The following is a 26,973-nucleotide window of genomic DNA, read 5'->3' on the forward strand; positions in this document are numbered from 1 at the left end:
GTCTGCACGCTAACCACTCGACCGCCGTGCAGCTTGATCAATAATTAAAAATAAAAATATATACATTGCATTTTTTTTTCATCTTTAATAGACAGAATGCGTCCTTCCTTTTTGTCGCCTCGCTCCCCTGACAGTACATTTGCAACTGAAGCGGCCGGCCCTGTTAGTTGCTAGCCATCTGTTAATAGTGTAATCTGCTGGCACTACATGTATTTCAGACAGATAAAAAGATCCGCTCAATCCTCAAGTATTGTCGAAAAGGAATGAGAGGATTTAGGAAGTGTGTCAGCATCGATGTTCGTGATTTTTGTAGTCTAACAGGTCATGCTGCCTGCTGTGTTGCGGTCTAATAATCAACACTGTTCATTTGAAGCATGGATTGGAACCAGCATACAGTATGTTTGTCTTTTACAACTTATGTGTAGTTATTTAGTGCTAAATAAATACATCATAAAATGACACATTTTTTTAAAACCATATTTCACTTTATTGTTGGAATAGCTGTTGTGTGAAAAACGAGACGTGTGTATCCTGGAATCCGATTGCGTCGTGTGTTTGTTACTTAATAACTATTAACATTTTCATTACAATGACACAGAATTACCATCAATTTTCAACCGCTGTCTCAGATTTATACATATTTGATCATATCTAAAGGTGGAAAAGAAGTTATGAAACATGTCCCAGAAGAAGTTTCACATCTACTTTGTTTTTTTTTTGTTTTTCAGAAGAACCAGCCGCCATCGGGGTGGGAGGGGGGGCGATTCAAAACGATCTCAATCCAGATTTGGAACCCAGATAACACACCTCCATAACAAGTAGATACAGATAAATTTATAGATAGACTTTTATATTTAGCTTTTTTAAAAGAGTACAGTAACCAACACTTCTCACACGTGATAGAAACTACTTGATGCTTCAAGCCCACAAATGTGATGGCGCAAAAAACATAAAAAAAAACAAATACATAACCCATAAGAAGCCATAAAAGGACTTTAAATGTGATAAAAATGAATCCTATACAGCTTTGTGCTTCACTTGAACTCATCACGTCCCTCAGTGGCATATAGGAAACATTTAGGAGTGACAGTCATGTACCTATTCCAGAATATGGCTTCCCAAAATGGCAGTGTATCAGGTAAACTAGCATTTCCCATGTCTTTTTTTTTTAAAAACATGAAAGAAATTATAGTGCTTTTAATCGGGTGTCAAACACAATTCAACTCTTACCGATATTTATTCAATGACTTCATAGTAAACAAGCTAGGAAAATATCAACATGGGCTTTTGGCGTTCACATTGCAATGAAAAGCCTAATGTGTCATAGTACCTCTCAATGTTTGTACCGTTGTACCATGTATGTACCATTCCACTGAATCAATGCCATTTCCCTACCCAGGAAATACACAAGTTCATAATACTGATACTGAAACTGGTACGCCATCACCAAAAAAAAAAAAAAAAAGTCATAAAAATCCTGTCATCTAAATTATTTTTCGATGTTAATTTTTTTATTTTTAGTACCAACATGCAAGTAGCATAAATCTCATGTGGCTATATTTCACGTACAGTCGTCCCTCGTTTATAGTGGCAAATTTGTTCCAGACCCGACCATGATAAATTAATTTTACCAATATCGGATTCAGTGTTAATAAATTCAATATTTTCATAGTTAGAGCATAGAAAACCTGTTTATTACCGTATTTTCTGGACTATAAGTCGCACAAGGCTAAAAATGCATAATTAGGTAGAAAAAAAACATACATAAGTCGCACTGGAGTATAAGTAGCATTTTTTGCGGGTAATTTATTTTACAAACTACTTGCCCAAAACAGACATTACGTCCTCTTGGAAGGCAAATTATAACAACAAAAGAATAGAAAAGATATGCTAACACAATATGCTAACAAGCCAGTGTTTATGTAACATAAACAATATTTTTCATTTACAAGTCGCATTTTTTGCGGGTAATTTATTTTAAAAACCACTTGACCGAAATAGACATTACTTCCTCTTGGAAGGGAAGTTATAACAATAAAATAATAAAGAACAGGCTGAATAGGTGTAAGATATGCTAACATAATATGCTAACAAGCAGTTTTTTCATTTATAAGTCGCTCTGGAATACAAGTCGCTTTTTTTGCGCGTTATTTATTTTATAAACTGACCAAAACAGACATTACGTCCTCTTGGAAGGCAAGTTATAACAATAAAAAAATAGAGAACAGGCTGAAACAGTGTAAGATATGCTAACACAATATGCTAACAAGCCAATGTTTATGTAACATAACCAGTTTTTTCATTTACAAGTCGCATTTTTTGCGGGTCAAGTGTTTTTTAAAATTTATTTTAAAAAACACTTGACCAAAACAGACATAATGTCCTCTTGGAAGGCAAATTATAACAACAAAAGAATAGAGAACAGGCTGAATAAGTGTAAGATATGCTAACACAATATGCTAACAAGCCAGTGTTTATGTAACATAAACAGTTTTTTCATTTATAAGTTGCTCTGGAGTACAAGTCGCTTTTTTTGCGCGTAATTTATTTTAAACTATTTGACCAAAACAGACATTACGTCCTCTTGGAAAGCAAGTTATTACAACAAAATAGAGAATAGGCTGAATAGATGTAAGATATGCTAACACAATATGCTAACAAGGTGTCCAGTGTTTATGTAACATAAACAGTTTTTACATTTATAAGTCGCTCTGGAGTATAAGTCACAGGAACAGCCAACCTATGAAAAAAAGTGCAACTTATAGTCCGGAAAATACGGTATTTTGTATAGTTTTTAACATTAGAACCCTGTAGACATAAAATAACACCTCGTATCGTCACCTTTACATTCCTGTTATTCACTGTTCACTGCACAATATTTTTTATTTCCCCTAAACTTAAAAAGCTAATAAAAATCTGACTTCCACCCGGAATGGGAGGAGAGTCGGACTTTATGACTTTATGCAGTGTTAGATAATGTCTCATAACTTGAACCAAAATATTGTGAGGGACGACTGTATTTGCTAATACTATGCTAAAAACCCATTCCTCTTGCTTTCTGTCCTGTTACTGAAATACGTCATCTTGGCTTAAGAAAGCTGTGGAAAAAACCCCCCCCAAAAAACGTTGGTCTAATACACAATTTGAGTCGTTCAATAAGTGTGTTGTCATATTTGAAAAAAGACATACATTTACTGTAGGTACAACAAATAAATGGCACCGAGTCGGAGGAATGGTCCTCATGTCCGTTTTGCTCCACAAAAACAAGTCAAGTTAAAACTCCATTTATCATGAACACCGTAACAGATAAGACATCACACATCTTCCACATGAATAAGCAGTCATTTCAATTTTAAATGTTCTTATAGGTTTCTTATGGGTTAAAAAAAAAACAAAACATGAAAACAAATTCTGTCTCTAATTTTTTCCCACAAGTTGAAAGCAGATGAAAAGAAAACACCCGAGCACAAAACAGAATAGAAAAAAAATGGAAAAGCATTTAAAAATGCACGTCGAATCTCCTGTACAGTTTGGCGTCTCTGAGGACATTGTCCTAAAGGGCTGCGTGGTGGCTTATGTGTGTATAAAGATGTATATCAGTGCTGTAAACAGGCACACTAAACATTGGAAAAAAAATGTGAACGATTCCATTTGTCTGCCACTGACGTCCATCCATTGTTTTATTGGACTTTCTCAGTCCTGCTGAGACAAAGTCCTCCCAGTAAGGCCATTCATCAAGCAGCCTGAAGCCGTCCTTCCCCTCCTCCGTGTCCGACCGTCTCCACATCCCAAACCCCCCCCCCCCCCGAAGCAGTTTCTCCACACAATTCCAGCAGTTTATAAAGATGAAGAAGGGGTCATTTGGTCCTCATTATTCTCCTTGCCGGCGAGGACAGTCTTTATTTTGGGGGGAGGCGGGGCTGATTGTGCAAGTCACGCCGTGTCCGAAATGTCGACACGAAAAGAGCTAGCAAACCCTTTTCCTCGCTGGAAGAAGCAGAGACAAAAATGTACTAGTTAGCTTTGTGTGTGATGGCAGACAGTAGCCACGTTTTTCCTCTTTCCGAATGACTTTTCCGAAAACAATGGTATCCATAGAAAGGAATATTCCAATCTCTTGTCTACATGCGTCGCTATAATCCAACAGAATAGTCAATGGGACATGCCCAGAAAAACGTAAACATCAACATCACGTGATACCGACTTCCTCGAGTTTTTCTTTCACTTGTTGGAATAACTCCGTATTGACAGTTTTTCCTTTGTCCAGTCTTGGAATTACTTTGGATTAAAAACAAACTTTCCGCAGCAGTCCAGTGCCGATTGCTCGCCTCCATTTTTACAACTGAAGAACATCTCGAGCTGCATGTTACGTCATATCTGAATGCGCTAAAACAGAAAAAGATCAAATTCAATCTTAGGTTGCTCAAGGTTATAATAGGTTATTAAATAAACCGAATGCAATCGGACTATTCGGGTCCATGTATACGTGGCTAATGCCCGAAAAAATACGCTGAAAGTGGCGCCACAAATCCAGGCTTTGTACTCGAGATGCAACTCAACGAAACCCGACATCCGCAATCAGACATAAATGGTCCCACCATAGCGGTTATCAGCTTACTCTCTCAAGTCCGGTTTTCGACTTTGTGCTAAGTTTGCGTTCACATGTTTGACGTCATATTATTCTACTTCCACTGGAAAACTAAGCTATCCCAGCCCGTGTATTTTACAAGAAACGAGTAAGTAATTATTTTGGAGCGTCATTCCTAAAAGATTATGACTGCTTAAAGCAACACTGTCGCCGCCAATCGAGCAAGGAAGGACCGTTGACAGAATAATGCTGAACATGTAATGGGCAGGTTCACACTCATTTATCATTTAAAAAACTAATACATTGGAGCAAAAATTTATTATTTAAATCTTTGCACTGGTAATACCTCCTTGTGACGACTAGATGACAATGTTGATGTGAGTACTCACACAAGGACTACTGTGACCTTTTTGTCTGCTAATGTTTCGTCTTGCCAAATTATTATTTTTTCATGTTGCATTTTATTCCTGGTGCAGGTGTGAATCTGAACTATGAAACCTTATCTCCCTTAAAGATGGATAATACAGTAAACCTCGGATATATCGGACTCGGATATATCGGAAATTCGCTCACAACGGACAGATAAAAAAGAACCGATTTTTCTGTAATGCATTTCCAATAAAAAATCATTGCATATATCGGATTTTTTATAACGGATTTCGCCTATTTCGGACAAAATCTCCAGTCCCGTTCCAATGCATTTCCATTAAATTTCCCTCGCATATATCGGATGGCCGCATCGTGGCGCTCCGATTCGCCGAATCATGACAGGCCGCTATACGACGTCATTTGCAGCGTTGCCTGCGCGTCCAGGTACATTGGAAACATAGTCAAGGAAGTGCCTTTTTATAACGGATAAAATCCGATTTACGCATATACCGGATATAAATCCGATATATGCGTAAAACGGACATTTTCCGGTATACGCATATAACGGATTTCGCTTATATCGGACAAAACCAGTGGGAACAATTGAATCCGATATATCCGAGGTTTACTGTATTATCAGGGAATGCGAGAACATTGTAGATCGTAAATAAATGCTAACACCATCTCCAAATAATTGCTGATTTTAAGTCACATTCCATGTGACTATAGGAATGTTCCCATTATTTTGGAATGCTTCATGGGTAATGAAAAGTACCCCCACTGGGGGGGGGTGTTCTATGATGGAAGTATGTCACAGTCTGCTACGTGGAAGCTGTAAAGCTAAGTGAAACAATGCTAAGTATGCAGTATGTGATATGAACGGTATGGGAGTGGTGTCGGAGGGGTGGTGGTGGTGGGGGGGGGGTTATGGTGGATACGGCATGGTAAATTCAGTGGGGCCGCCAACAAAAGAGTGCGCCTCGACTGATCTGAGCCAAAAGAGAAACAAGTTTTATCTCCTTCAACTCATTCCTCACCCCCCGCCTCCATGTTGTCTGAGATTCCTGCTGGTAATCACCAGGCTCTGGCTAGCCTCACGTTGCTTACCCCACCCTGACCCCCCCCAGGACAAAAGAGTCTGTGTATCGCTGACTTGATCAGATTAGAGGGATCAGCTCCCTTGTTATCGTCATTCTCTCCTCTCGACTGCCTTCCGCCCGCCCCCACCCCACTCAACTGGTCCCTCTTTACCACACCGCCCACCCCCACACGCATTTGCATAAGGGCTTCAGTGATCTAGTTAAAGAGGAGAATGCGTGGTCGTGTTCGTGGGAAAGTGGCGATAAAGGCGAGCTTCAGTGCATTCCAAAAGTACTTGTTCCACATTTTATGTTACAAGCCTATTCCCGGATGGATTCAGGTCATTTTTTTTTCTCCTCAAAGTTCTCCACACCATACGCCATCATCACTATGTGATGAGGATTAAGATTTGTAGACTTTTGAAAATGTATTAAAAACTAAAAAAAGGGATTCACCGCCTTTTGCCTTTGTATCCTGTTCCCACTGATCATCTCATTCTCATCAGGACTTTGATGTTTCTCCAGCATTAACCTGATTCCTTTTATGCTAAGAGTCCACTAGGCCGGCGCCAGTTGGTGCCAGTTCACGGCAATGCAATTTTCTGTGGTGCCTAGTGTCACCACTAAGGTGCGTAGTGGCGTGCAGTGGCTCAAAGTGCCTCCCAACTGGATCGTGGTGGCCCGTAATGTTGGCAAAAAATTTACTTTTTCAAATGTTTCAAAATGTTTAAAATTTTCGTCGCGTCACTCGCAAGCAATCAGCGCCAAGTGTCCACTAAGTGGAACCAAATGTCGCAAATAATCCGCCTATTGGAATCAAGTGGAATGTAATGGCGTGAGCCAAGTTGCGACAATGATGCTAGAGGTATTTTATTAACGGCAACATGGGAACATGCAGAGCGAACATTAATTTGGCACGCCAGTTGGTGCCAGTTCACGCCAATGCAATTTGCTGTGGAACCTAGTGTCACCAATAAGGTGCCTAGTGGCGTGCAGTGGCTCAAACCGCCTCCCAACTGGCTCGTGGTGGCCTGTAATGTTGGCAAAAAAATTTACTTTGGCGGCAAGAAAATTTCAAAATGTTAAAAATTTTCGTAGCGCCACTTGCATCAAGCAATCAGCGCATCAATCACTTGCATCAATCACATAATCTTTGGCGCAAACTGGCACCAACTGGCGCCAGCCCAGTGGACTCCTAGCATTAATGAATTAATCACTGAACTGAGTCGGGGAATCAGATATGCAATGCACTGGGGTCACCCGTCATTGTTGAGCATCTTTGAGTCAGTGAAAGTCAATTCATTGTTGAGCATCTCTGAGTCAGTGAAAGTCAGGTCATTGTTGAGCATCTTTGAGTCGGTGAAAATCAAGTCTTTGTTGAGCATCTTTGAGTCAGTGAAAGTCAAGTCATTGTTGAGCATCTTTGAATCAGTGAAAGCCAAGTCATTGTTGAGCATCTTTGAGTCAGTGAAAGCCAAGTCATTGTTGAGCATCTTTGAGTCAGTGAAAGACAAGTCATTGTTGAGCATCTTTGAGTCAGTGAAAGACAAGTCAGTGTTGAGCAACTTTGAGTCTGTGAAATTCAAGTCATTGTTGAGCATCTTTCAGTCAGTGAAAGACAAGTCATTGTTGAGCATCTTTGAGTCAGTGAAAGTCAAGTCATTGTTGAGCATCTTTCAGTCAGTGAAAGTCAAATCATTGTTGAGCATCTTTGACTCAGTGAAAGTCAAATCATTGTTGAGCAACTTTGAGTCTGTGAAATTCAAGTCATTGTTGAGCATATTTGAGTCAGTGAAAATCAAGTCATTGTTGAGCATCTTTGAGTCAGTGAAAGACAAGTCATTGTTGAGCATCTTTGAGTCAGTGAAAGTCAAGTCATTGTTGAGCATCTTTCAGTCAGTGAAAGTCAAGTCATTGTTGCGCATCTTTCAGTCAGTGAAAGTCATGTCATTGTTGAGCATCTTTCAGTCAGTGAAAGTCACGTCATTGTTGAGCATCTTTCAGTCAGTGAAAGACAAGTCATTGTTGAGCATCTTTGGGTCAGTGAAAGTCAACTCATTGTTGAGCATCTTTGAGTCAGTGAAAGCCAAGTCATTGTTGAGCCTCTTTGAGTCAGTGAAAGACAAGTCATTGTTGAGCATCTTTGAGTCAGTGAAAGTCAAATCATTGTTGAACATCTTTGAGTCAGTGAAAGTCAAGTCATTGTTGAGCATCTTTGAGTCAGTGAAAGACAAGTCATTGTTGAGCATCTTTGAGTCAGTGAAAGTCAAATCATTGTTGAGCATCTTTCAGTCACTGAAAGTCAAGTCACTGTTGCGCATCTTTCAGTCAGTGAAAGTCATGTCATTGTTGAGCATCTTTGAGTCAGTGAAAGTCACGTCATTGTTGAGCATCTTTCAGTCAGTGAAAGACAAGTCATTGTTGAGCATCTTTGAGTCAGTGAAAGTCAAGTCATTGTTGAGCATCTTTCAGTCAGTGAAAGTCAAGTCATTGTTGAGCATCTTTGACTCAGTGAAAGTCAAATCATTGTTGAGCAACTTTGAGTCTGTGAAAGTCAAGTCATTGTTGAGCATCTTTGAGTCAGTCAAAGACAAGTCATTGTTGAGCATCTTTGAGTCAGTGAAAGTCACGTCATTGTTGGGCATCTTTGAGTCAGTGAAAGTCAAGTCATTGTTGAGCATCTTTGAGTCAGTGAAAGTCATGTCATTGTTGAGCATCTTTGAGTCAGTGAAAGTCAAGTCATTGTTGAGCATCTTTGAGTCAGTGAAAGACAAGTCATTGTTGAGCATCTTTGAGTCAGTGAAAGACAAGACATTGTTGAGCATATTTGAGTCAGTGAAAGTCAGTCATTGTTGAGCATCTTTGAGTCAGTGAAAGTCAAGTCATTGTTGAGCATCTTTCAGTCAGTGAAAGTCAAGTCATTGTTGGGCATCTTTGAGTCAGTGAAAGTCAAGTCATTGTTGAGCATCTTTGAGTCAGTGAAAGACAAGTCATTGTTGAGCATCTTTGAGTCAGTGAAAGTCAAGTCATTGTTGAGCATCTTTGAGTGAGTCAGAGACAAGTCATTGTTGAGCATATTTGAGTCAGTGAAAGTCAAGTCTTAATCGAGTGAGTTTGTAAAGTTGAGTTTTTTAGTCAGTGAAAATTGAGTCTTCGTCGAGTACCTGTGATGGAGTCGGAAAGGAGAGTTGATTCTGTCCCGATTCTGTAAAATACCGATTTGTTTTATTTTTACTTTTTTACTTCATATAAAAAGTATCGACTCAATTGCACTGCAGTTGCTTAACCGCGCGATTGTGTCAGTATTCATAAGCCACGTCTCCCCTTGCTGTAAACCAAGGGAAAGCTCACATAAAGAAAACAACTTCATACAACCAGTGGCTTGTTTTCCAAACTGGTTGTGATCCAGAATGAAAAATGTCAAGAAAAGGTACAGAACGCCGCCACGTTGTTCATTAAAAGGGAAGACGAAAACATTTTTCCCGCTGTTGTAAACAGACACGCTGTGGTTTTAATGATGGCGCCGCGGAAGCAGCGGTGCTTTGACAGTAGATAATTCTAGCTAGCTGCGTCTGCTGACGAGAGACGGCGACTCTTCAGGCGATGCTTGACAGAATTATAATTAAGCTTTATCACCAAATTGCAATGATTAAAGATTATTCTCTGTAGCCTTTAAATGAGTGTTTAGAAAGTCTATAGAAATGTCATTTGCCCACCTCTTTCTAGTTTATGTTTATTTGTTTATTTGTTTTGAAAAGGCCTTGCAGCCACTCGGTACTGCATTTACGTAGTAATGTACTCGCTATACAACGGGCGATAGCAATACCAGGGGCGATGTTTACGTATGTCATGGATGCCAGCTGAGTCCTTCTAGTGCAGGGGTGGGCAAACTACGGCCCGGGGGCCACATGCGGCCCACTAAGCGTTTGAATCCGGCCCGCCAGTTGCTTTCTAACTTTTAACATACATGCTGGCAACATGACTTACAAGTCAGATGCCTTATTCAGTAAAAAAATAAATAATAATAAAAATGTAAATAATTAAAAAAAAATGTTTTTTTTTAATGTAAAATTCAAGTTTCTAGTTTGATGTGGTCTGATGTTTAAAATGCTCCGGAAAAAAGGGATATATGGAACATATTTAAAACATATATCTAATAGTCTGACACTTTTACAGATAAAATTATACAAATAAGTAAATTAATTAAATAAAAAATATATAATATATTAAATATAATATAATTGGTATATATAATATAATTAATAATTAATAATAATATAATTATAATATATAGAGATTAAATATAATATGTAATGTAATAAATAAATAAAATTAGACAAATAATTCAAGGTGGACTGTTAGAATTATAAGCAAATACAAATATATACAAATATAATATAATATATTAAATATAATAGATATAATATAATTAATAATTGCTAATAATATTATATATATATATTAAATATATCATAAATAAATGAAATTAGACAAATAATTCAAGGTGGACTGTTAGAATTATAAGCGTAAAATAGTGTGTGTGTTATAAAAAATATATATTCTGGCCCCCCGGACAGTTTTGTTAACGCAGTGCGGCCCACGAGTCCAAAAGTTTGCCCACCCCTGTTCTAGTGCATGCATAGAAGGACTCTGACCATCCATCCATCAAAGTCTGTACATACAACAGATATGTCTTATGCCTTTCAACTGCATTCATGTAAAAATGTGTTGTTTTAGTGCGTGTACAACGCCGTGAGAGATACTTCCAGGGGGAAGAGTTAGTTAAACACTCTGACAAGAAGCAAAGAGAACAAGGGTCAGACGTGAAATTAATTTCACGCTTCCTTCCACCAGCCAATCCATGGGGAAAATTGAATCGGAATGATTTTCTTTTTAGCCTAAAAGGATCGGTAGATCAGAAAAAAAAACAGGATACTCACTAAAATAAGCTGAGGTATAAGGTGATTTAGGTAGAAAGGCTTCCAAGTCTTTTCTCCCTTGCGTGCCGTGGTGGTGGTTGAGGTGATGGTTGTGGAAATGATGGTGGTGAAGATGACTGAGAGGTGTCTCCTTGCCAAAAGTGGAGAATGACTTATCGGCCATTTGTTCAGAGCTTTGAAATACCTCTGTGTCCGGTACCGAGTCCATACCCGGCACGTGGAGGTTGCTACGGTAGTCCGGGCCCTGCCGGCCATCAGTGGGCATGAAGCTCGGCATCCAGCAGCGATCAGAGTGGCCCAGAGCCTTGCACTCCTCTGTGCAGTTGGAGAACATATCAGCGCCTGTCGGAACGGAGAGTGGATAAAAACGGAGAAGAAAAATATGAGAGGAGTATCTTTTAAGGGTTTTAGTAGCACAATGTTATATTTCCGCTTTTTCCTTCAAGGGTTACCAACAAATCGATTTGTGTGGCCGGGTTTTGACACCGGATGCCCTGCCTGATGCAGCCCTCCCATTTATCCAGGATAGAAGCCATCACCAGATTTTTGTATATCTTTCTCATTAATTATGTTGTACAACATTTTGACAACTTGTGTTTGTGTCACGGTCCAAAACCTAACCATCAATTGTACTGCAATCGTATTCCTCACATTAAGATTTTCTATTTGTGCGTCAGTGCCATCAAATCCACCCGCATGATCAATGGAACCCGTCCCACCGCCCACCCCCAGAGACAACACCCACACATTCCTTTCCTGTCATGTATCATGTTGGGGTAATGAGGTTCAGGGGTTTTCGACTTCAAAACAAATAGACTTTTTTTTTTTTTTAAACAGCATCATAGTTGCCAACAATGATTATTAGCCATTATCAAGTTATTATAATGCGGCACGCCGGTCGAGTGGTTAGCGCGCAGACCTCACAGCTAGGAGACCAGGGTTCAATTCCACCCTTGGCCATCTCTGTGTGGAGTTTGCATGTTCTCCCCGTGCATGCGTGGGTTTTCTCGCATAGTTAGCGCGCAGACCTCACAGCTAACATGCTAACATGTTAGCATGGGTTTTTTCCGGGTACTCCGGTTTCCTCCCACATTCCAAAAACATGCTAGGTTAATTAGCGACTCCAAATTGTCCATAGGTATGAATGTGAGTGTGAATGGTTGTTTGTCTATACGTGCCCTGTGATTGGCTGGCCACCAGTGCAGGGTGTACCCCGCCTTTAGCCCGAAGACAGCTGGGATAGGCTCCAGCAACCCCCGTGACACTTGTGAGGATAAGCGGTAGAAAATGAATGAATGAATGAGTTTTCCTCCTATTTTGTGTGGAAGTGGTAACTTTTTGGCTTCTTATTTTGTCTTTCCCCGCCCTCGGCCATCTCTGTGTGGAGTTTGCATGTTCTCCCCGTGCATGCGTGGGTTTTTTCCGGGTACTCCGGTTTCCTCCCACATTCCAAAAACATGCTAGGTTAATTGGCAACTCCAAATTGTCCATCGGTATGAATGTGAGTGTGAATGGTTGTTTGTCTATATGTGCCCTGTGATTGGCTGGCGACCGGTCCGGGGTGTACCCCGCCTCTCGCCCGAGGACAGCTGGGATAGGCTCCAGCACCCCCTCGACCCTTGTGAGGAAAAAGCGGTAGAAAATGAATGAATGAATGAAGTTATTATAATCAACAACATTCTAAAATTACTCAACGAAAATTTATAGTCCCATGATTCATATACTTTATATCTGGCTGCAACATCAGCGGATTATGATACAATCGCACTTTACCACTTTACCACGTAGACACTCAAGCACATTATGTGAAGTGTAAAGGGTTTTAGTATATGCCTCTTTTAGGTACTCTTTCTTCTTTATGACAAATGGTGTTGTTACTGTACTTAACAGCAAGCTGCCCTCAGGGACTAAAAATGGAAATTATCCACTGGGTTGACCTTGGATATTTTTACATGGAAATGGTAATTACAGTTTTTTACAATCACTTTGACCCTAACCTCAGAAGTCTTTTGCTGAAACATTCAAAAGTAAAAAAAAAACAGATAATCAAAATAGCTAATTTGTCCAAACTCTAAACACTTTCTACACTTTAGGCATGGTATGCGATTATGACTTTATGATAACCTTGTCAAGTCAAGTCCAAAGAGTCATGTTTAAACCAGATCATTGAACACAATGGAAGTAGAACATATGTATTTTAAATACATAAGTCAAGTCACAAAAAAAAAAAAACAGAAGCAACATAGTGGTAATGTTAACAACATAGCATAATGAAAAATAAACATCTTAATTTTCATTCATTCAGTGATAAAAAAAAAACTTCTATTCCCAGGTCAAAGTGTGGGATCACTTGGAATTTTTTTTGGGCCAGTCTGAGATCTGGCTTTTTCCTGTGCATCGTTTTTCTGTCCTTGTTAGACCCAGTTTGTGCTGCTCTCTGAAGGGAGTAGTTAACAGCATGGTAAGAGATTTTAGTTTTAGTTTAGATTTTTAGATGGCTTTTCTAATAATCTATTAGCCTTATAAAATGATGAACTTGGATTAGCAGCCATACCAGGAGATTGATGCAGAGGACTGACAGTTGTTGATAGTAGGCCTCTATGCAAAAATGTATATCCTTCTTTCAAAATCATATGATTGTTTGTGAAATGGAAAAAATTGTTTGTGAAATGCATGAAAATTTGTTTTTTCTTTGGAAAACAATGAAATTTGCAAGTGATCCCAAACTTTTGAACGGTAGTGTATATCTGCAGCTGTGTGTTGGACAAGCACAACAAAACCAAAGTCACCCATAAGCATAGCACGCACGCCATGGCGGTGCAGCAAGCACATAGACCCACTGAATATTTGACCGTTTTTACCAACTGCTTACACCCAAAACTGAATGCTAACACCAAAGTGTCAAAACGTCTTATAACAACAGCTAAAACACAAAAAAAATCCAGAAAATTTGAAATATGGAAAGATTAGTGTATATGCCTATGGGACCCCCCTGCAGGCAAAATGTGTTTTCATTGCTCCATATGTTTTGGGTTCTAGATCCTGCGTTAGCATTTTTTTTTTTTTTTAAACCTAAATCCGCTTGTTGTGTATTTGTGTCTGAGTCTGTGTTTATGGCTAAAATCTCTGCTGTCCAGTTCAAACTATCTGCAGATAATCCCCATGAATACAGTCTGATTAAGCTCAGACCGCTGCTATCCCAGTCAGTGTGTGTGTGTGTGTGTTGTCTTACGTGTGTCAGCATAGGAGGATTTTTCTTTGTTACAAAGCGGATTAATTTGGCTTGCCGTCACTAACTGCTTGGAAAAGTGCCCGCACTCCTAACAAGAAGGCTTCCTTATTAAATATTAAACAACATGCCACAAATACAACATCACATTACGTTTTAATGTGGATTCTTAACACTGGGAGGAAAGTCGGCTTGGGAATTTTAGGGTGCCTTGCGATAGGATACAATAATATCTCCATACGGCAACACGGTGAAATAAAAACAAATTTAAATAAATGCCATTGTTTGTATCTTGCAGCATAATTTAAGCAGATTACAAACAGCTATAGTAAAAAAAAAAAACAATGCTACTGCTTTTCCTACCTATTTGCGTTTTATTTATATGACTGGCAACATTTAAACTCTACTTTATTTACAGAGCAGCTCTCGACTCGAACTGAGAGGTTCTAAGGACTCAGGAGCATATTCTCTCGTTTTCGCTAAGTACGCTTCCCTGATTAGAATCCCCCACTTCCACACTCTTGACACGCCCTCTATGCCAGTGATTTTCAACCACTGTGCCGCGGCACACTAGTGTACCTTGAGAAACCGTCAGGTGTGCCGTGAGGAATTATCCAATATCACTTTTTATAATTAACATTTATTAATCATCATTTATGTCAATAGTATACATGGACCCAAATATTCCAATTGCATTTGGTTTATTTGCTCAAACGGAAAAAGAATTGAACAGGGATGGAATATTCCTTTAACCAATCCGATTCAGGTATCTTGTACCCGCTCAAATGGAAATTTCTTTTTCGTGGTGTTTTTCTTCTTCTGTTGTTTATTGGCGGTTGGCAAGCAGCTTTCGTGTGCATTAGCGCCATCTGTGAAACAGAATCTAAACCCTTCTATACTTTATTCACAAGTGTAGTTTTATTAAAAAAGAAAATATATATCTATATAAAATATGTCCTGAGTTTAATTATAAAATATTAGCAAGACTGAATTTGATCTTTTCCTGTTTAAATTTAAATTTATCCCGGGTGCGTTCTTTCAGGGCATGCTCAGATATGACGTAACACGCAGATCCAGACGTTCTTCAGTTTTAAAAATGGAGGCCAGCAATCGGCATTGGACTAAGCAAAGTTTGTTTTTGATTCAAACTAAATTTCAAGACTGGACAGACGAAAAACTGTCAATACGGAGTTATTCCAACAAGTGAAAGAAAAACTTGGGGAAGCCGGTATCACGTGATGTTGGTGTTTACGTTTTACTGGGCATGCCCTATTAACTATTGTGGTTGATTTTCACATGCATGTAGACAAGAGATTGGAATATTCCTTTCTATGGATACCATTGTTTCCCGAAAGGTCAAAATCAAAGAGAAAATAAAAAAAAAAAAAAACGAATAAAATGCATGGAAAAACCATAAAACACTGTTTTGACTTGACTTGTTATAGCGACCCTGGACTTAAGTGTGATGCTCAGACTTCTGTTGAGTCCAACTGTTGCTGTAAATGTGTGGGCAGGATGGGGAAGAGTGACATTTTTCTCTTAGTTTCTTACTCATCCTTGCGGAACGGCGGCGGCCGTCAGCAGCCTGTTTTGTTCAATAAAGCATTTTCTTGATTGAGCACATTCTCTCGTCTGACAGATGCTGCAGTATGTTTTCTATTAGTCATATAGTTGAAACAGTCAGATCAGCAACTGAAGGTATCGAATGGTTGATAATTATCATTGAACTAGGGGGGTTAGGGGGTATGGACCTTGGCATATACAATATTTTTCCGCTGTGATTGGTCACACGGTCAAAGAAAAAGATTAAAAAATAATTAGTACATAAATGACTGTCTTATTATTAATGCTACTCCAAAAGCCAGACGGAAAACGGAATTTTCACACTGCTATTTTGGGGAAGCCATATCCTGGGATAGTTCCATGACTGCCACATGATTCCTTATGATCGCAGTCTGTTTGTTTTTCAAGCACAACTGCGGCCTGCTTAACGAGGCTATCAATTATCCTCATCAAACAAAGACTTAGAGCACTGAAAATAATCTCTTTAAAGGCACTAAGCTGACTTATAACTCGACAACAAAGTAACTGTATCCTATTTTACACGCAAAGGGTATTCAAAGAGATGCATTGCATTTAATAAAGTATAAATAAATAAAGTGTATTTATATTTAAATGTTTTAACGTCTATTTGCTTCAAAGGTTCTGGACTAATTGCACGGCCAGTTTTGTGTGTTGTGTGTTGCTGTGCTATGCAACGCTTGAAAATACAAACCACAAACAATATCGACTTTATTACAGTAAACCTCGGATATATCGGACTCGGATATATCGGAAATTCGCTCACAACGGACAGATAAAAAAGAACCGATTTTTCTGTAATGCATTTCCAATAAAAATTCATTGCATATATCGGATTTTTTATAACGGATTTCGCCTATTTCGGACAAAATCTCCAGTCCCGTTCCAATGCATTTCCATTAAATTTCCCTCGCATATATCGGATGGCCGCATCGTGGCGCTCCGATTCGCCGAATCGTGACAGGCCGCTATACGACGTCATTTGCAGCATTGCCTGCGCGTCCAGGTACATTGGAAACATAGTCAAGGAAGTGCCTTTTTATAACAGATAAAATCCGATTTACGCATATACCGGATATAAATCCGATATATGCGTAAAACAGACATTTTCCGGTATACGCATATAACGGATTTCGCTTATATCGGACAAAACCAGTGGGAACAATTGAATCCGATATATCCGAGGTTTACTGTATGTATCATTTCAACACAAAAAATAAAATAAAACGAAACACTAATGTGATAAACTTAGCTGCCTTTCTCTACTGTCTTTTTGCGATACCAAACACCATAATATGAAAGACGCAATAACACAAAAAACGACAAAACTGCGTGATATAAAACCTTCGTCACACCACCCGAATTACGAATTGTCATAACACCACATAGCACCACTTCTATTTAAAAAATGTATTTTTTCCAAGCTTAATGCCAGCTTTTTTTGAGCTTAAATACATTTTTCCAAGTATTTGATGACAAGGTTTGGAGCAGACAAACACACTGAGTGTGTTTATTCATGTTATTGTACTGATGTGCATGTTTATACATATGTAAGCGTTTTGAGAGCCTCTTTTGTCAAACAGAAGGGCTGGCATTTGAAACCCTCGTATACACAAGGAAACAGGACAAGTGGAGCGACAAGCAACAACTGCTGTTGCTTACATAAAACATAAATGTTTGTGCCATTTTAGAGAGGGAAAAATAACTGCAAAGAAAAAAAAAAGCTGTGGTTTTATTCAAACGGTCTTCACCTCCTGAACCCTGAGCTTGGTGAATTACGTCTTTGGGTTTCCATGGATTGACCTTCATTAGTTCCTCCTTATGAGCAAGTCTTTATTGTCCACAGGTATGAATGTGAGTGTGAATGGTTGGTTGTGTGTTTGTAGCCTGCCATTGACTGGAAACCAGTCAGGAATCACCTAGGATAGGCTCTAGCACACCCCCAGGACTCTAAATAAACGGCATAAAAGACGGACGCATGGAAGGTTTCATTCATGTGGGGTCCAATAACTATAATGTAGCTTTTTGCTTTAAAGCTAGTATGTATGTGTCGGAAACAAAACAGAACATATATCGTTATTGGATTTCCGAAGTTCCTGTATTTGGTAAAATTATCAATAATGACTTCCACCGTGGGTGACAGCTGGGATAGGCTCCAGCAACCCCCGCGACACTTGTTGATAAACGGTAGAAAATGAATGAATGAATGAGTTCTCCTATTTTGTGTGGAAGTGGTAACTTTTTGGCTTCTTATTTTGTCTTTCCCCACCCTCGGCTATCTCTGTGTGGAGTTTGCATGTTCTCCCCATGCATGCGTGGGTTTTCTCCGGGTACTCCGGTTTCCTCCCACATTCCAAAAACATGCTAGGTTAATTAGCGTCTCCAAATTGTCCATAGGTATGAATGTGAGTGTGAATGGTTGTTTGTCTATATGTGCCCTGTGATTGGCTGGCCACCAGTCCAGGGTGTACCCCGCCCGCCTTTAGCCCGAAGACAGCTGGGATAGGCTCCAGCAACCCCTGTGACACTTGTTAGGATAAACAGTAGAAAATGAATGAATTAATGAGTTCTCCTCCTATTTTGTGTGGAAGTGGTAACTTTTTAGTTTCTTATTTTGTCTTTCCCCACCCTCGGCTATCTCTGTGTGGAGTTTGCATGTTCTCCCCATGCATGCGTGGGTTTTCTCCGGGTAGTCCGGTTTCCTCCCACATTCCAAAAACATGCTAGGTTAATTAGCTACTCCAAATTGTCTATAGGTATGAATGTGAGTGTGAATGGTTGTTTGTCTATATGTGCCCTGTGATTGGCTGGCCACCAGTCCAGGGTGTACCCCGCCCGCCTTTAGCCCAAAGACAGCTGGGATAGGCTCCAGCAACCCCCGCGACACTTGTGAGGATAAGCGGTAGAAAATGAATGAATGAATGAGTTCTCCTCCTATTTTGTGTGGAAGTGGTAACTTTTTGGTTCCTTATTTTGTCTTTCCCCACCCTCGGCCATCTTTGTGTGGAGTTTGCATGTTCTCCCCGTGCATGCGTGTGTTTTTTTCTCCGGGTACTCCGGTTTCCTCCCACATTCCAAAAACATGCTATGTTAATTGGCGACTCCAAATTGTCCATAGGTATGAATGTGAGTGTGAATGGTTGTTTGTCTATATGTGCACTGTGAATGGCTGGCCACCAGTCCGGGGTGTACCCCGCCTCTCGCTTGGAGACAGTTGGGATAGGCTCCAGCACCCCCTGCCAGACCATCATGAGGATAAGCAATAGAAAATGAATGAATGAATGACTTCCACTGCAATTACATTAAATATCAGATCCATTCAATAAAACCACCATATTTCTATCAATAGAAGACCTCTATCTGCAGGTTTAGAGATGGTTCCATATACTACATATAACTTTTCAGCATATCTACATTGGATTGTTACATGCAAAAAAACATCCTTTGATTTTTCAGAATGCGGCCCTCCAAAGCTACCACATGAAGTTAACGAACGAAGCCCCTGTTTTCCACCTACTCTGTGCTCTTCGCAACACAGTCGTGTTAGTGCGGCCTCATTAGGAGGCTCGTCACATCCTGTGGAATCGTCAACAGCAGCGAGTGACTGAGCTCACACAGGCAGCAGGCTCCTCATTACCTTTGCCACATATTTACCAACAAGCAACAGTCAAAGAAACATGCCTTCAGCCGTACACTCCTAATTAGAATAAGAAACAAGTGGACAGTTGCTCGCCTCCTGTGTGTGTTGGACATTTGCCATTAGGATGCACGGGGAACAGAAATTCATCAACAAGTCATCCCCGACATGCCGAAATACTTCAGGATGTAGGGCCACTGTGATATATTTTATGCGTTTAAAAGCAAATAACCCCAGGAATGGGTTGGTGGCTTGGATGCGTCTGTAACTGTCGGGGGGGCATTAGAGGCAGGGTGCACTTTCAATGTTAGTGCAGACCTGCCAGCAGGTACTAATTTATGGTACCCAACATGCAATTTGACTCTTGAATACGCTTGAATGCTTCACAGTTGTCCATTTTGTTGCATTTTCCTGGTTTCAGTTTGTAGTTAAATCTATGCATTCATTCATTCATTTTCTACCGCTTTTTCCTCACGAGGGTCGCGGCGGGTGCTGAAGCCTATCCCAGCTGTCTTAGCGCGAGAGGCGGGGTACAATCTGGACTGGTCGCCAGCCAGCCAATCACAGGGCATATATAGACAAACAACCATTCACACTCACATTCATACCTATGGACAATTTGGAGTCGCCAATTAACCTAGCATGTTTTTGGAATGTGGGAGGAAACCGGAGTACCCAAAGAAAACCCACACATGCACGGGGAGAACATGCAAACTCCACACAGAGATGGCCGAGGGTGGGGAAAGACAAAATAAGAAGCCAAAAAGTTACCACTTCCACACCAAATAGGAGGAGAACTCATTCATTAATTTTCTTATCCTCACGAGGGTCGCAGGGGTGCTGGAGCCTATCCCAGCTGTCTTCAGGCGAGAGGCGGGGTACACCCTGGACTGGTCGCCAGCCAATCACAGGGCACATATAGACAAACAACCATTCACACTCACATTCATAGCTATGGACAATTTGGGGTCGCCAATTAACCTAGCATGTTTTTGGAATGTAGGAAGAAACCGGAGTATCCGGAGAAAACCCACGCATGCACGGTAAGAACGTGCAAACTCCACACAGAGATGACCGAGGGTGCAATTGAACGCTGGTCTCCGAGCTGTGAGCCACTTGACTGCCGTGCAGCCTTAAATCTATACAGTACAGAAAAATAAATACTGTAAATGTAATCAGTTTCTCAATAGTATTTTAAATTAGCAAAGTGTGAATATATTTCTGTTCCCTGGGGGGCATGACAGAAAATAATTGAGAATCACTGTTTTAGATAAACAGGAAACATGACCTACTAAGAACATAATCAATGTTCCATGCAAGAATGACAAAGTGGAGGATATCCACAGGGGCCAGCACCATGGAGCGATGGGAATGTCTCCAACAGTCAACCCGCCAACAAAAGCTGTTTGTTGTGTCCACGTACCACATGATGCTCGTCTGATTACAAGAAACTTCAAACACAATATGCCCCGGGCGTCACATGCGCACCAGAAAAATGTCACGCCATAGAAAACAATAACAAAAAAAAAAATCACTTCTTACCAGTGGAAATGCCTCGATGGGTGGCGTCGTGGTCACTGTCTCCCTGCTCGCTGTCACCATGGCCGCTGTCTTTGGAGCTGACCAGGTCCGCCTCCTGGAATGCCGAGCTACAACCAAACAGAATGTAGGAAAAAGGAAGTGTTACCGTGTTTTAACGTCACAAGCAAAACACAGTCCCATTATAATGTGTTTAAGTGGCAGGTAGTTAATCTGAAACATGTTGTTTCGATTAATCGGTCAGGCTTTCGATGGACCAAATCAATAAACACAAACACGTGGTTTGGTCAAAAAGTGTGCATGAACATCTTGTTTTGCCTAAAACACAAATTTAATAAGTCTTATTTACCAAAAATACCAATATAGTTGTTGATTAATCGTTGATTATCTAGTTAATCAGCTCTGAATGAATGTATGGGAAACCCATAACTCTCTTCTGTTCTTCAAAAAATTGGTTCGGTTGAGCTGCCGTTCTCTCAAGTTATAGATGTGTAGCATGTAGCATTTTAACGTCACAAGCAAAACACAGTCCCATTATAATGTGTTTAAGTGGCAGGTAGTTAATCTGAAGCATGTTGTTTCGATTAATCGGTCAGGCTTTCGATGGACCAAATCAATAAACACAAACACGTGGTTTGGTCAGAAAGTGTGCATGAACATCTTGTTTTGCCTAAAACACAAATTTAATAAGTCTTATTTACCAAAAATACCAATATAGTTGTTGATTAATCGTTGATTATCTAGTTAATCAGCTCTGAATGAATGTATGGGAAACCCATAACTCTCTTCTGTTCTTCAAAAATTTGTTCGGTTGAGCTGCCGTTCTCTCAAGTTATAGATGTGTAGCATGTAGCATTTTAACGTCACAAGCAAAACACGGTCCCATTATAATGTGTTTAAGTGGCAGGTAGTTAATCTGAAACATGTTGTTTCGATTAATCGGTCAGGCTTTCGATGGACCAAATCAATAAACACAAACACGTGGTTTGGTCAGAAAGTGTGCATGAACATCTTGTTTTGCCTAATACACAAAGTTAATAGGTCTTATTTACCAAAAATACCAATATAGTTGTTGATTAATCGTTGATTATCTAGTTAATCAGCTCTGAATGAATGTATGGGAAACCCATAACTCTCTTCTGTTCTTCAAAAATTGATTTGGTTGAGCTGCCGTTCTCTCAAGTTATAGATGTGTAGCATGTAGCATTTTAACGTCACAAGCAAAACACAGTCCCATTATAATGTGTTTAAGTGGCAGTTAGTTAATCTGAAACATGTTTCGATTAATCGGTCAGGCTTTCAATGGACCAAATCAATAAACACAAACACGTGGTTTGGTCAGAAAGTGTGCATGAACATCTTGTTTTGCCTAAAACACAAAGTTAATAAGTCTTATTTACCAAAAATACCAATATAGTTGTTGATTAATCGTTGATTATCTTGTTAATCAGCTCTGAATGAATGTATGGGAAATCCATAACTCTTTTCTATTCTTCAAAAATTTGTTCGGTTGAGCTGCCGTTCTCTCAAGTTATAGATGTGTAGCATGTGTATATTGATGCAATAGCAGTTACCATAGCAACGCTACACTAGCTCTTATATGGTTAAGATTGAGGTTGATTACAGGTGGATTTGACGGAGTAAGCAGTATGTGTGGTTCCATCTTTACCTGTTAACTCGTCTTGGTCTGTCAACCAGGTAGCTGAGCTCTGCTCGTTGGTGTCTGGTCTGAAAAAGAGGTCAAAGTTCAGTGTGATCTTAAAAAAACAACAACAAAGCATTGTGTTGATAGGTATGAAATGCATCATTCAACCATCAATGAATTTAGGATGAAGAAAAGTATTTTTCTGGCAGATATTACATTTTCTACATGGGTTGTCTTGTTAACATCTTAAAGTTTTGTGTTAAATTAAATAAAAACAAAACAAGGTTAAATAATAAGTTTTGCTTCCGGGTTCTACGTTATGCGTTTGTTGTGCTGAATCCACTCAACTTGTTGCCTTGCCTTAAAACACATCTCTACATCGGTTACCCACAACTTGAGCATTACGTTATGCCAACGGCGACAACGTTCAATGCTGAATACCGAAAAGTTGTCTGAAACTGTGATTTAGATTAAAAAAATAATAAATTCTTAAATGCTAATATTACAAACAGCCCATGAGCAACACTTATAACTCCCTGGCATTGTGATGTGTATTTAATAGAATTATATATAATAGAAAGAGAACAGTAAGACCTAATCTAATACATTTGTGTGCGATATGGAATGGATTGAGTTAAGGTATCAAACAGTCAAGAGCAGTACAATTAGTAGTACAATAAATATATGGTATTTACAGTTTTTAATATCTGATTTTGTTTATTATTAAAATTTGTGCTTTCTTTATATATGCTGCTTTTATGCATGTTTTTTTACTCAGTTTATGTATTATTTATATTTAAATTTATATTTATATTATTATTATATTAATAACATTATTATATTATTTATATTTATTTATATTAAATATTTATTTATATTTTTTTTAGTTTTTTTTTAGTTTTTATAGTTAATATTCTTGATTATTTTCATGTATACTCCATTCATTTATTTAAATCAGTATGGAAAGAGGGAATCTTACCTTGTTTGGATATAATATCAGGTTGCTGTTTTTTTTGTGTGTTTTTTTTCAGTTTTTATAGTTAATATTCTGAATTATTTTCATTTATACTCCATTCATTCATTTAAAAAAAGGAACAGAAGAAGGGAATCTTACCTCGTTTGATAATATGCTGCCGTTGGATATAATGTCAGGTTGCTGGTCCGTGTATTCGCTCACCAAGGCCCCACATGGGCTGTGGTCGGGGCCTGTGCTCCTAGACGGACTACACGGCTTTAGGAACATGAGGTCTGTTTTGGCAGACTCAGGAGTCAGACATACCTGATAACAATAGTTCTGGTTTAGATGGCTGGAGCCAAAGCTCCCTGATTCCTCCACGGGGACTTGGACCGTCCCCGCCCCGCTGACGTTCACAGCGCTTTGCACCAGCATGATGTCAGATTTGCTGAGCTTTTTTTTACGGGCCCGGCCCTGACGTGAGCAGCATGACCCTAAGCAGCAGTCGCTGGTCATGCAGGTGTAGATGTTGAGTTTTTTCTCCTTCTGACATCGCACCGCCAGCACGATCATGACGAGAAGGAAAATGAAGGAAACCGAACCCAAGGCGATGATGAGTATGAGTGTCAAGTCCAGGCTGCTTTCTTTGGCCTTGGTTCCACTTCCTCGCACGCCCACGCCTCGACCCTCCGCTACGGTGTCCACCAACACTACCAATACACCGGTGCTGGATGACAACGGCGGCTGACCGTGGTCTCGAACCTCAACGAGAAGGTCGTACAACCGGTGAGGGTCTCGCTTCGCTGACACACGCCTCGCCGTGCGGAGTTCCCCGGTTCTCCAGTCCATCCTGAACATCCCGTTTTCGTTACCACGCCGTATGCTGTAGGAGAGCCTGGCATTTTCTCCGTCGTCCGCGTCCATCGCTACCACGCGTGTTACCAAGTAACCCGGCTCGGCCGAGCGGGGTAGAGGCTCCTCAGCGGTGCCGTTCTTCCCCACCGGGGCCAACACTAAGGGGGCGTTGTCGTTCTGATCCACAATAATGACTTTAACGGTGGCGTTGGTGGACAGTTCTGGGGTGCCCGCATCTTTAGCCTGAACCATAAATGTGAAATCCTTCAGTTGTTCATAATCAAATGACCTGAGAGCATAGAGGTAGCCTGTCTCCTCATTGATTGACACGTAGGTTTTGACGGACATGCCTTGAATGTCACATTCAAGTATGGAATAACTAATGAGCGAATTCTGCCCTACGTCCGGATCAATGGCTGTCACGGCGTGAATGTACGCGCCTGGGACATTGTTCTCCGTTACATAGACGTCGTATATGCTTTGTGAGAATGTCGGGGCGTTGTCGTTTTCGTCTGAGACTTGGACTCTGATAGACTTGCTGGTGGCCAGCGAGGGCGAGCCTTTGTCCCGGGCGACCACCGTCACCGAATAGGAGTCCGCCTGTTCCCGGTCTAACGGCCCATCCGTCACAATAGTGAAATAATTCCGAAACGATGATTTCAGCTTGAATGGAACGTCGCCAAGGATCTCGACGCTGATCTGCCCGTTGTCTTCTGCATCCAAGTCCGTCACACTCAACAAAGCGATGACGGTTCCGGGTGGTGCCTTTTCACTCACAGACTCGGTCACGGTGCTGAATGTGATCTCTGGTGCGTTGTCGTTCAAGTCTGTGACGGTGACCAGGACTTTACAGTGTGCGGGAACTGCATTTGGTCCCATGTCCTTTGCTTGAACGAAGATCTGGTAAAGACCGCTCTCCTCGAAATCCACCTCGCCGCGAACTTCCACTCGACCCGTGCGTGGGTCTATGCTGAACAAGTCCTTGACTCGATTAGAGATGTGATTGCTGAAGGAGTAAACTATATCTCCGTTCAGACCCTCGTCCATATCTGTGGCGTTCAGCTGGATGACCAACGTGCCCGCGGGCGCGTTCTCGGCAAGCGCCACTGCGTAAACAGGCTGCTGAAATACAGGCACGTTGTCGTTGGAGTCCAGAACTTTGACTACCAGGAGCGCGGTTCCTGTACGCGGAGGCTGGCCGCCGTCCACTGCCGTCAGAACGTACCTGTGAGCCGCCTGCTGCTCCCGGTCAAGCGGCTTCTCCAGTACTAGTTCGGCGAACTTGGTTCCGTCCGCTTGGCTGTGCACGTCCAGGTGGAAGTAGTTGTTGGTGGTGATGTCGTACGTGCGTAAAGAGTTGCTGCCCACGTCCGGGTCGAAGGCGCTCTCCAGCGGGAAACGCGTCCCCGGCGTAGCGCTCTCGGAGATCTCCACTGTGATGTCCGCCTCCGGGAAGCTAGGCGGGTTGTCGTTAATGTCCGCCACTTCGATCTCCACGCGGAAGAGCTCAAGAGGGTTCTCCAGGAACACCTCCATATTGAGTTGGCAGCTGGCGCTCTGTTTGCAGATCTGTTCCCTGTCGATCTTCTCGTTAACGAACAGGACTCCATTCTCTAAGTTTACTTCCAAGTACGACGTTCGAGAGCTGGGTACGACTTGGAAGTGGCGAGACGCCAGTTTGGTCAGATCCAGTCCCAGGTCCTCGGCGATGTTTCCCACTAAGGTACCGTGGTCCGCCTCCTCCGGTACGGAGTACCGGATCTGAGCCAGGACTCCATCCGTGACGCACAACACAATCAGGAACACAATCATAATAATATAAGAAACCTTCAAATCCTTTCTAAGCGGAAAAAAAATCCATCACAAACTCTCTTTTCTGATGCGCCCCGGAAGTGTCACAGCCAGGACATTTTCATCAATTTTTTTTTTAAAAAAGGCTCATAATCCAGTCAAAAGTGCAATGATTATGTCCCACAATGGTGCGATGGTTGGGGCATGTCTCCAAAGTGTCCTCCTTGACAGCCTGCTCTCTCACTGCGGTCTCCTCCGATACATTCTGCACGGATGATGCTCATACACACACACACACACACACACACACACAGCCCTTCTGATTGGCTAGCTGTGTTGACATGTCCGTGTCAGCCCCGCCCACTTCAGTCGCCCAGCTGTATTTATGCTTTATCAATAAAAACCATGTACGCATGTACACATTTTAGTGTTTTTACTTTTGATTTTGGAAATACACTATCAACCAGTGGTGTTCAAAGTGTGTCCCAGGGGCCATTTGTGGACCAGAGCTTGTTTTTATTAGCTGTCCTCACAATGTAAAAATAAAATTTCCAATTAAAAAGCTCAAATATTGGCATTAAGTACTGTTTTATTTTAATACATTAAACACAATCTATATTAAACTGCTTTTACAAGTATGGCGGCTTATGTTGGAAAAAGTTTGAACATTCCAGAATTATATGGAATGATGACCACCTAATAATGACCACATAATAAGTTATAACAATAATACATACATAATTTATATTTTTATTATGTTAAAAG

The 26,973-nt window shown here is 40.7% G+C and overlaps 1 protein-coding gene across 3 annotated transcripts; it reads right to left on the minus strand.

The window, feature by feature from the left end:
- On the minus strand, positions 1–26,461 carry pcdh10b (protocadherin 10b). Of its 3 annotated transcripts, none has more exons than XM_058063710.1 (5): positions 23,722–26,257; positions 22,632–22,690; positions 20,966–21,072; positions 10,977–11,318; positions 1–3,987 (listed from the first exon to the last, which is right to left on the minus strand). In XM_058063710.1, the coding sequence occupies exons 1-5, from the start codon at positions 26,227–26,229 to the stop codon at positions 3,968–3,970; spliced, it is 3,036 nt and encodes a 1,011-aa protein (XP_057919693.1). In that variant the 5' UTR covers positions 26,230–26,257; the 3' UTR covers positions 1–3,967. The 3 variants fall into 3 exon arrangements, with proteins under 3 accessions (XP_057919693.1, XP_057919692.1, XP_057919691.1); XM_058063709.1 differs by having other exon boundaries at positions 4–3,987; positions 11,161–11,318; positions 23,722–26,461; XM_058063708.1 differs by lacking the exon at positions 1–3,987 and adding an exon at positions 3,996–4,386 and having other exon boundaries at positions 23,722–26,461.
- Between the last annotated feature and the right edge of the window lie 512 nt (positions 26,462–26,973).

Source organism: Doryrhamphus excisus, chromosome 23, assembly GCF_030265055.1.
Source record: "Doryrhamphus excisus isolate RoL2022-K1 chromosome 23, RoL_Dexc_1.0, whole genome shotgun sequence".
Lineage (NCBI taxonomy): Eukaryota > Metazoa > Chordata > Actinopteri > Syngnathiformes > Syngnathidae > Doryrhamphus > Doryrhamphus excisus.

Coding starts and splice junctions, on each gene's coding strand:
- pcdh10b (XM_058063710.1), bottom strand. CDS start 26,229: ATGATTGTGTTCCTGATTGTGTTGTGCGTCACGGATGGAGTCCTGGCT. Junction 22,691..23,721: donor GCAGCATATTATCAAACGAG/GTAAGATTCCCT, acceptor CCTCTTTTTCAG/ACCAGACACCAACGAGCAGA. Junction 21,073..22,631: donor AGACCAAGACGAGTTAACAG/GTAAAGATGGAA, acceptor GTTTGGTTGTAG/CTCGGCATTCCAGGAGGCGG.